Raw genomic sequence first — 10,000 nt, 5'->3', positions numbered from 1 at the left:
GGTGATTAAGAAGGCATACACCATGCTTGCCTTCCATTAGTTGGGCATGGAGTATAAAAATTGACAAGTCAGGTTGCATCTGTATAGAACTTTAGATAGGCCACATTTTGGAATTCCAAAATTTGGAATTAAGAATCTACTGATGACCCATTGTCGGAAAAACCCATCTGGCTCACTAATGTCCCTTTAGGAAAGGAAATCTGCCGTCCTTACCCGGTCTGGCCTACATGTGACTCCAGAGCAATGTGGTTGACTCTCAACTGCCCTCTGAAATGGCCGAGCGAGACGCTCATTTCAAGGGGCAACTAGGGACGGGCAATAAATGCTGCCCAGCCAGCGACGTCCGTGTCCCATGAAGGAATTTTAAAAACGTGTTATAGAGTCATACAGTCATAGAGGTTTACAGCATGGAAACAGGCCCTTCGGCCCAACTTGTCCATGCCGCGTTTTATTTTTAAACCCCTAAGCTAGTCCCAATTGCCCGCGTTTGGCCCATATCCCTCTATACCCATCTTACCCATGTAACTGTCTCAATGCTTTTTAAAAGACAAAATTGTACCCGCCTCTACTACTACCTCTGGCAGCTTGTTCCAGACACTCACCACCCTCTGTGTGACAAAATTACCCCTCTGGACACTTTTGTATCTCTCCCCTTTCACCTTAAATCTATGCCCTCTAGTTTTAGACTCCCCTACCTTTGGGAAAAGATATTGACTATCTAGCTCATCTGTGCCCCTCATTATTTTATAGACCTCTATAAGGTCACCCCTCAGCCCTCTACGCTCCACGGAAAAAAGTCCCAGTCTATCCAGCCTTGTCTTGTATGAGGATTTGGGCTGGATTGGACGGAGAGTATTTTTCTGGAGAAAGGTTGAGCAGATTTTGGGTCTACACTCACTAGGGTTCTGAAGAATGAGAGGAAGTGAACCAGATGAGATCCTGGGCAGTGGGTGAGGGGGTGGCTGGATAGGGTATGTTGCCTCTTGGGTGAATCTAGAATCTATTCACTTTGGAAGAAATAATAGCAAATTGGATTATTATTTAAATGGAAAAAAATTACAACATGCTACTGTGCAAAGGGACCTGGGGGTCCTTGTGCATGAGTCGCAAAAACTCAGTCTGCAAGTACAACAGGTGATCAAGAAGGCAAATGGGATGTTGGCATTTATCGCGAGGGGGATAGAATATAAAAGCAGAGAAGTCTTGCTGCATCTGTACAAGGCATTGGTGAGGCCGCAGCTGGAATACTGTGTGCAGTATTGGTCCCCTTATTTGCGGAAGGATATATTGGCCTTGGAGGGAGTCCAGAGAAGGTTCACCAGGTTGATATCAGAGATGAGGGGTGTTGATTATGAGGAGAGACTGAGCAGATTAGGTTTGTACAGATTAGGTAGGGCAGTTGATGTCATATACATGGATTTTAGTAAGGCGTTTGATAAAGTCCCACATGGTCGGCTTATGATGAAAGTGAGGAGGTGTGGGATAGAGGGAAAGTTGGCCGATTGGATAGGCAACTGGCTGTCTGACCGAAGACAGAGGGTGGTGGTCGATGGAAAATTTTCGGATTGGAGGCAGGTTGCTAGCGGTGTGCCGCAGGGATCAGTGCTTGGTCCTCTGCTCTTTGTGATTTTTATTAATGACTTAGAGGAGGGGACTGAAGGGTGGATCAGTAAATTTGCTGATGACACCAAGATTGGTGGAGTAGTGGATGAGGTGGAGGGCTGTTGTAGGCTGCAAAGAGACATAGATAGGATGCAAAGCTGGGCTGAAAAATGGCAAATGGAGTTTAACCCTGATAAATGTGAGGTGATTCATTTTGGTAGGACAAATTTAAATGTGGATTACAGGGTCAAAGGTAGGGTTCTGAAGACTGTGGAGGAACAGAGAGATCTTGGGGTCCATATCCACAGATCTCTAAAGGTTGCCACTCAAGTGGATAGAGCTGTGAAGAAGGCCTGTAGTGTGTTAGCTTTTATTAACAGGGGGTTGGAGTTTAAGAGCCGTGGGGTTATGCTGCAACTGTACAGGACCTTGGTGAGACCACATTTGGAATATTGTGTGCAGTTCTGGTCACCTCACTATAGGAAGGATGTGGAAGCGCTGGAAGGAGTGCAGAGGAGATTTACCAGGATGCTGCCTGGTTTGGAGGGTAGGTCATATGAGGAAAGGTTGAGGGAGCTAGGGCTATTCTCTCTGGAGCGGAGGAGGCTGAGGGGAGACTTAATAGAGGTGTATAAAATGATGAAGGGGATAGATAGAGTGAACGTTCAAAGACTATTTCCTCGGGTGGATGGAGCTATTACAAGGGGGCATAACTATAGGGTTCGTGGTGGGAGATACAGGACGGATATCAGAGGTAGGTTCTTTACGCAGAGAGTGGTTGGGGTGTGGAATGGACTGCCTGCAGTGATAGTGGAGTCAGACACTTTAGAAACATTTAAGCGGTTATTGGATAGGCACATGGAGCACACCAGGATGATAGGGAGTGGGATAGCTTGATCTTGGTTTCAGATAAAGCTCGGCACAACATCGTGGGCCGAAGGGCCTGTTCTGTGCTGTACTGTTCTATGTACTCGTTGGAGTTTAGAAGGCTGAGGGGGGATCTTATAGAGGCATATAAGATAATGAAGGGGCTGGATAGGGTAGAAGTGGAGAGATTCTTTCCACTTAGAAAGGAAACCAGAACTAGAGGGCACAGCCTCAAAATAAAGGGGGGTCAGTTTAGGACAGAGTTGAGGAGGAACTTCTTCTCTCAGAGGGTGGTGAATCTCTGGAATTCTCTGCCCACTGAAGTGGTGGAGGCTACCTTGTTGAATATGTTTAAGTCACGGATAGATGGATTCCTGATCAGTAAGGGAATTAGGGGTTATAGGGATCAGGCGGGTAAGTGGAATTGATCCACTTCAGATCAGCCATGATCTTATTGAATGGCGGGGCAGGCTCGAGGGGCTAGATGGCCTACTCCTGCTCCTATTTCTTATGTTCTTATGTTCTTAAGGTGGGTGGGGGGGGGGGGCAGGGGCAAGAGGAGGAGGTTTTGTCTCTTCAAGGACTATGAACCTGTGGAAGGCTCCATCCCAGTGGATGTTGGGTCATTGAATATATTCCAGACCTGATTTTTGATTGAGGAGGAAGTCGAGAGTTTGGGGCACAGCCTGGAAGGTGGAGATGAGTCCAAGATCAGTCGTTGAAGGGATCCAAAGTTCGTATGTGCCCAGATATTGCTCCAGAACCTCATTCTCAATGGCCTCCTACATCCCACCCCCGTTCCTCCCCCCCCCGCCCCCCAACCAACACAGTAAGTAATTTGTTACCCCATTTATGTTTGGGCTGAGATGGAAAGGCGATGGCCTAACGGCATTATCGCTAGATTATTAATCCAGAAACTCAACTAAGGTTCTGGGGGGACCTGGGTTTGAATACCGCCACAGCAGATGGTGGAATTTGAATTCAATTTTTATAAAAGTATCTGGAATTAAGAATCTACTGATGACCATGAAACCATTGTCGATTGTCGGAAAAACCCATCTGGGTCACTAATGTCCTTCAGGGAAGGAAATCTGCCGTCCTTACCCAGTCTGGCCTACATGTGACTCCAGAGCCACAGCAATGTGGTTGACTCTCAACTGTCCTCCAAGGGCAACTAGGGATGGGCAATAAATGCTGGCCCAGCCAGCGACACCCATGTCCCATGAATGAATTTTAAAAAGCTGTCCAAATGCTTTTTAAAAGACAAAATTGTACCCGTCTCTACTACCACCTCTGGCAGCTTGTTCCAGACACTCACCACCGTCTGTGTGACAAAATTACCCCTCTGGACACTTTTGTATCTCTCCCCTCTCACCTTAAACCTATGCCCTCTAGCTTTAGACTCCCCTACCTTTGGGAAAAGACATTGGCTATTCACCACATCTATACCCCTCATTATTTTATAGACCTCTATAAGTTCACCCCTCAACCTCCTGCGCTCCAGAGAAAAAAGTCCCAGTCTGTCCAACCTCTCCTAAGAAAGCCTACTCATAACACTAATAAATAAACTTCAAACTTTAACAGAAACTTTTAGGAGTTTTAAGTAGTTTAAACAGTAGTTTAAGCACTCCCCAACAGAATTAGCAAAAGCCGCCTCAAGGACATTAAGGTTAAGTTTATTTATTAGTGTCACGAGTAGGCTTAATTAACACTGCAATGAAGTTACTGTGAAAATCCCCTAGTCACCATACTCTGGCGCCTGTTTGGATACACCTGAGGGAGAATTTAGCACGGCCAATGCACCCTAACCAGCACGTCTTTCGGACTGTGGGAGGAAATCGGGGCACCCGGAGGAAACCCACGCAGACACGGGGAGAACGTGCAGACCCCGCACAGACAGTGACCCAAGCCAAGCCTGTCCAGCTTGTACAGATCCCACCTTCCTCAGAACCGGTTCCAGTGCCTCAAGAATCTGAATCTCTCCAACCATGTGTTCATTTGGTCTATCCTACTGGGTTTTTCCAGAACTTTCTGTTTTTATTTTGGATTTCCAGCATCCACAGCAGTTTGCTTTTATTTTAGTGTTGATTTATTCATAAAAAATAATCTGGAATTAAAAGTCTACGATGACCATGAAACCATTGTCGATTGTCGTAAAAAAAAACATCTGGGTCACTAATGTTCTTTAGGGAAGGAAATCTGCCGTCCTTACCCGGTCTGGCCTACACATGACTCCAGAACCACAGCAATGTGGTTGACTCTCAACTGCCCTCGGGCAACTAGGGATGGGCAATAAATGCTGGTCAGCCAGAGACGCCCATGTCGCATGAATGAATAAAAGCAAAATATTAAATATACAAATGAGGAAATGATTAAATTTCTCATTTGAGTTAATTCCTGAATTGGAAAAATTGGAAAATTTTGATTCTCTCTGACTGCAAGCAACTGACCTTAGGTACAAAGACCTTCTCTTGTGGGAGGTTTGACGAGCAGGACATTGAGTTATACAACGAGAAACTCCTTCAACAGCACCTTCCAAACCCATAACCCTTTTCTATCCAGAAGGACAAGGGCAGCAGATACAAGGGAACACCACCACCTGGAGGTTCTCTTCCAAGTCATTCACCATCCCAACTTGGAAAGATATCGGCTGTTCCTTCATTGTCGCTGGGTCAAAATCCTGGAGCTCCCTCCCTACCAGCATTATGGGGGTGTACCTACACCTGAGCGGTTCAAGATGGCAGCTCACCATGCTAAATTCGTCCCTCAGTGTTTAAAGGTTATTTATTAGTAGGCTTAAATTAACACTGCAATGAAGTTACTGTGAAAATCCCCCAGTCGCCACATTCCGGCGCCTGTTCGGGTACACTGAGGGAGAATTTAGCATGGCTAATGCATCTAACCAGCACATCTTTCAGACTGTGGGAGGAAACTGGAGCAAACCCACGCAGATACGGGGAGAATGTGCAGACTCCAAATAGACGGTGACCCAAGCCGGGAATCGAACCCGGATCCCTGGCGCTGCTAACCACTGTGCCAATGTGCTGCCCTGAATAATGTACCCGAACAGGCGCTGGAGTGTGGCAACTGGGGGATTTTCACAGTAACTTCATTGCGGTGTTAATGTAAGCTGACTTGTGACACTAATAAATAAACTTTAAAACTTTAAAAAAGGCAATTGAGAGTACCTCCCACCAGAAATGTTTCAATTGTGTTACACTCAGGAGACAAGACCTCGCGACCTCATTGGTTCCCTCCCCAGAGAGGCCGCACCCTGTGAAGTTTGGGACGCCCCTCTGAAGGAGCGACCTCTGACCCCGTGACGAGCTTGGCTACGTGGTCCCTAACCTTCTGTCAATGTGTCTCGTTGTGTCTTTCAGATTATGAGCCCCAGCAGTCCACCGAGAAGAGGAGGAAGGTTTACCAAATGGCATTAAGTAAATGTTCCATGCTACCTTCAAAAAAAGAAATAGCGCGTAGAGAGGTCAGAGGGCGAGCCGGGAGTTGTGTTGAAACACAGGGAAGGCCTTCAAAACATGAATCAGAAAATGCAGAGGCATCTGAAAACCGGCTGTGGCTCTCAGCACTTTGGCCGGGCTGTGACAGACCTGCCCTGTATTTCCACAACTCAAACTTTGCTGAAAAAACACATGCTGTCGAAACTTTACACCCTGCACTCATCAGGACCAACCCAAGAATGCCAAATGATCACAATTGATACCACGGGGAAAGGGGGTGCTGATTGTTTGAGTTTGAGTTTGACTGATTGGCAACGCCTCAGCCAATCAGAGTCAACTTGCCAACCAATCAGCACCCTTTTCCCCAGTAGTATAAATTGGCGTGATAGTTTGAAATTTGCCATTCTTGCATTTGTCCTGTTGACTGAGAGATGAAAAGTTCCGGCAACCCGTCCCTTTGCAGCGATATTTCCAGAATGTTCCGATGTTCGGCCTTTTGCTTGCTTAACGAAACTGCTCTGGGGCACCACGCTCTGGGAAGGCCTTGTAGAGGGGCCTGGATAAGGCCGTGTTACCAGGGATGAGGGGCTTTAGATGTAAGTGAGGGTTGGAGAGAGCTGTTCTCCTACCCCATTCCTCTGTTAGGGTTGCTCCTCAGGGGAAGGCACACTTGGGAGGTAAGGCGGGGGTGGTGGGCAGGGAATACGGAGGTGGACGGTGGAGCTCCTAGCCCGAGGACACTGTGGAGAAGGTTAGCAGGGCACTTAATATTGACATCCAAAATTAGACACTGCTTCTACTGGCAGGTATCCAGAGGACACTGATTGAAACGTAATTGGCAAGAAGGCCAGAGGGGGTAATAAGGTGAATTATTTTAACTCAGCGGGTTCATATAATCCCTACAGTGCAGAAGGAGACCATTCGGCCCATCGATTCTGCATCACCCAGGCCCTCGCCCGGTAAACCCCACATATTTACCCTGCTCATCCCCCCGACACGAAGGAGCAATTTAGCATGGCCAACCCCCCAAACCCACACACCTTTAGACACCAAGGGACAATTTAGCATGGCCAATCCACCTAACCTGCACATCTTTGGACACGAAGGGACAATATAGCATGGCCAATCCACCTAACCTGCACATCTTTGGACACTAAGGGGCAATTTAGCATGGCCAATCCACCTAACCTACACATCTTTGGACACGAAGGGACAATTTAGCATGGCCAATCCACCTAACCTGCACATCTTTGGACACGAAGGGACAATTTAGCATGGCCAATCCACCTAACCTGCACATCTTTGGACACGAAGGGGCAATTTAGCATGGCCAATCCCCCTAACCTGCACATCTTTGGACACTAAGGGGCAATTTAGCATGGTCAATTCACCTAACCTGCACATCTTTGGACACTAAGGGGCAATTTAGCATGGCCAATCCACCTAACCTGCTCATCTTTGGACACGAAGGGGCAATTTAGCATGGCCAATCCCCCTAACCTGCACATCTTTGGACACTAAGGGGCAATTTAGCATGGTCAATTCACCTAACCTGCACATCTTTGGACACTAAGGGGCAATTTAGCATGGCCAATCCACCTAACCCGCACATCTTTGGACACGAAGGGGCAATTTAGCACGGCCAATCCACCCAACCTACACATCTTTGGACTGTGGGGTGGAAAGTGGATTATCTCTTGATGTTGAAAGGTGTGTTGCTTTGATGGATTGGGCATGGTAAATGTGTGGGTGTTATGGGGATAGGGCCTGGGTAAGATACTTTGTCGGAGAATTGGTGCAGGCTCGATGGATCGAATGGCCTCCTCCTGCTTTGAGTCAGTTATGTGAAAGTAGAGAGCGGTAGTTCCTCAAAATAATCGAGGAAAGGTTTCCAAGCTTCATAATGTCCATCTTATGATAGTGTACAGCATTGTCTCAAGGCTGGGATTCTGCGTACGATGGCCTGTCCAATCAGTAAAAGAGGGAGGCCAACTGTTTCCAATTTAATAGAAATTTCCTCTTGATCTTTTCACACTGTCCAGCGTTGATTTGTTGAATTCGAGACGTTTGACCCCATTCAGAAACGGTGTGTTCGGCAGCCTGGGGGCAAAGTACTGCCCAGGAGTTTACTGTTCCATCGACGATGGGCCGAAGGGCCTCTCTTTGTGCTGTTAGAGTCTATGGACGGGATTTTCCAGCCGCGCTCGCCTCAAAACCGGAAAATCCCGCCCCAGGTCAACAGACCTTTCCACAGTGCACCCCTCCCCGCCCGCTCCGATTCCCGTGGCGGGTGGGAGGAGAGAATTTGCCCGTTGCACTACTGGGTAAGGGGAGGGTCTGTGTCTGAGAGGGAGTGAGGGGGAGGGGGTTCTGTGTCTGAGAGGGAGTGAGGGGGAGGGGGTCTGCGTCTGACAGGGAGTGAGGGGGTAGGGGGGACTGTGTCTGAGAGGAAATGAAGGGGGAGGGGGTTCTGTGTCTGAGGAGTGAGGGAGGAGTGGGGTCTGTGTCTGAGAGGGAGTGAGGGGAGAGGGGGGTCTGTGTCTGAGGAGTGAGGGAGGAGTGGGGTCTGTGTCTGAGAGGGAGTGAGGGGAGAGGGGGGTCTGTGTCTGAGGAGTGAGGGAGGAGTGGGGTCTGTGTCTGAGAGGGAGTGAGGGGGGGAGGGGGGTCTGTGTCTGGGGGGCAGTGAGGGGGGAGGGGGGTCTGTGTCTGAGAGGGAGTGAGGGGGGGAGGGGGCGTCTGTGTCCGAGAGGAAGTGAGGGGAGAGGGGGGTCTGTGTCTGGGGGGGAGTGAGGGGGGAGGGGGGTCTGTGTCTGAGAGGGGGGGAGGGGGGGTCTGTGTCCGAGAGGAAGTGAGGGGAGAGGGGGGTCTGTGTCTGAGAGGGAGTGAGGGGGGGAGGGGGGTCTGTGTCTGAGAGGGAATGAGGGGGGGGGGTGTGTGTCTGAGACGGAATGAGGGGGGAGGGGGTTCTGTGTCTGAGGAGTGAGGGAGGAGTGGGGTCTGTGTCTGAGAGGGAGTGAGGGGAGAGGGGGGCCTGTGTCTGGGGGGGGAGTGAGGGGGGAGGGGGGTCTGTGTCTGAGAGGGAGTGAGGGGGGGAGGGGGGTCTGTGTCTGAGAGGGAATGAGGGGGGAGGGGGGTCTGTGTCTGAGACGGAATGAGGGGGGAGGGGGTTCTGTGTCAGGAGTGAGGGAGGAGTGGGGTCTGTGTCTGAGAGGGAGTGAGGGGGGAGGGGGGTCTGTGTCTGGGGGGGGGGAGGGGGGTCTGTGTCTGGGGGGGAGTGAGGGGGGGAGGGGGGTCTGTGTCTGAGACGGAATGAGGGGGGAGGGGGGTCTGTGTCTGGGGGGGGAGTGAGGGGGGAGGGGGGTCTGTGTCTGGGGGGGAGTGAGGGGGGGAGGGGGGTCTGTGTCTGAGAGCGAGGGAGGGGGTTCTGTGTCTGAGAGGGAGTGAGGGGAGAGGGGGGTCTGTGTCTGGGGGGGAGTGAGGGGGGAGGGGGGTCTGTGTCTGAGAGCGAGGGAGGGGGGAGGGGGTTCTGTGTCAGAGAGAGTGACGGGGGCACGTCTGCCATTGGGGAGATGGTGGGGCTTAGTCGGGGGAGGGGGTTAGAGATTGATTGATGTTGCGGGGCGGTGGAGGGGAGGGGGGGGGTGATTTAGGGGGTTGGTGCCTGGAAATGGCTGTACCCGTTCCCCCCCCCCCTCAGGCTCCGACCTGATTGGTTCCTCTGTTGTACCCACAGACAGACTGGATGAGATATTGGCCGCTGCCCAGCAGTCCATCGCTAACGAGAGTTCCGGCACCCAGGCTAACGTGCCAAAGTCACGGACAGCTGCCAGAACCTTCTACAGCGCAGAGGTGAGTGTGCAGAAAGAGAGGAGAGTGGACAGGGGGACGGTGAGTGGGAGAATGGAGGCAGAGAGAGGGGCAGAGTGGCCTCAGGTACAGGGGTTATCTCCAGTGTCGAACATCTCGCTCCATGTGTCTCTCCATTGTCTCCCTTTCCTCATCTCTGTCCTCCACCTCTTCCCCAATCTGCTGCCCCTCAACTGCCCTCACTCTCTCCCCTCTCTCTTTCCCTC

The 10,000-nt window shown here is 50.4% G+C and overlaps 1 protein-coding gene across 1 annotated transcript in view; it reads left to right on the top strand.

Annotated features, from left to right (window-relative positions):
• The window catches only part of LOC144509462 (SH3 and multiple ankyrin repeat domains protein 1-like), a 114,323-nt gene that overhangs the window by 95,335 nt on the left and 8,988 nt on the right, over positions 1 to 10,000 (top strand). The window contains exons 9-10 of the mRNA XM_078238372.1: positions 5,850 to 5,906; positions 9,661 to 9,776. Coding sequence (XP_078094498.1) covers positions 5,850 to 5,906; positions 9,661 to 9,776 — 173 coding nt within the window. The remainder of the gene's footprint in view (positions 1 to 5,849; positions 5,907 to 9,660; positions 9,777 to 10,000) is intronic.

Source organism: Mustelus asterias, chromosome 21, assembly GCF_964213995.1.
Source record: "Mustelus asterias chromosome 21, sMusAst1.hap1.1, whole genome shotgun sequence".
Taxonomy (NCBI): Eukaryota; Metazoa; Chordata; class Chondrichthyes; order Carcharhiniformes; family Triakidae; genus Mustelus; species Mustelus asterias.
Note: the sequence above shows the minus strand (reverse complement) of the source record. Positions and strands in the feature narration are given on the sequence as shown.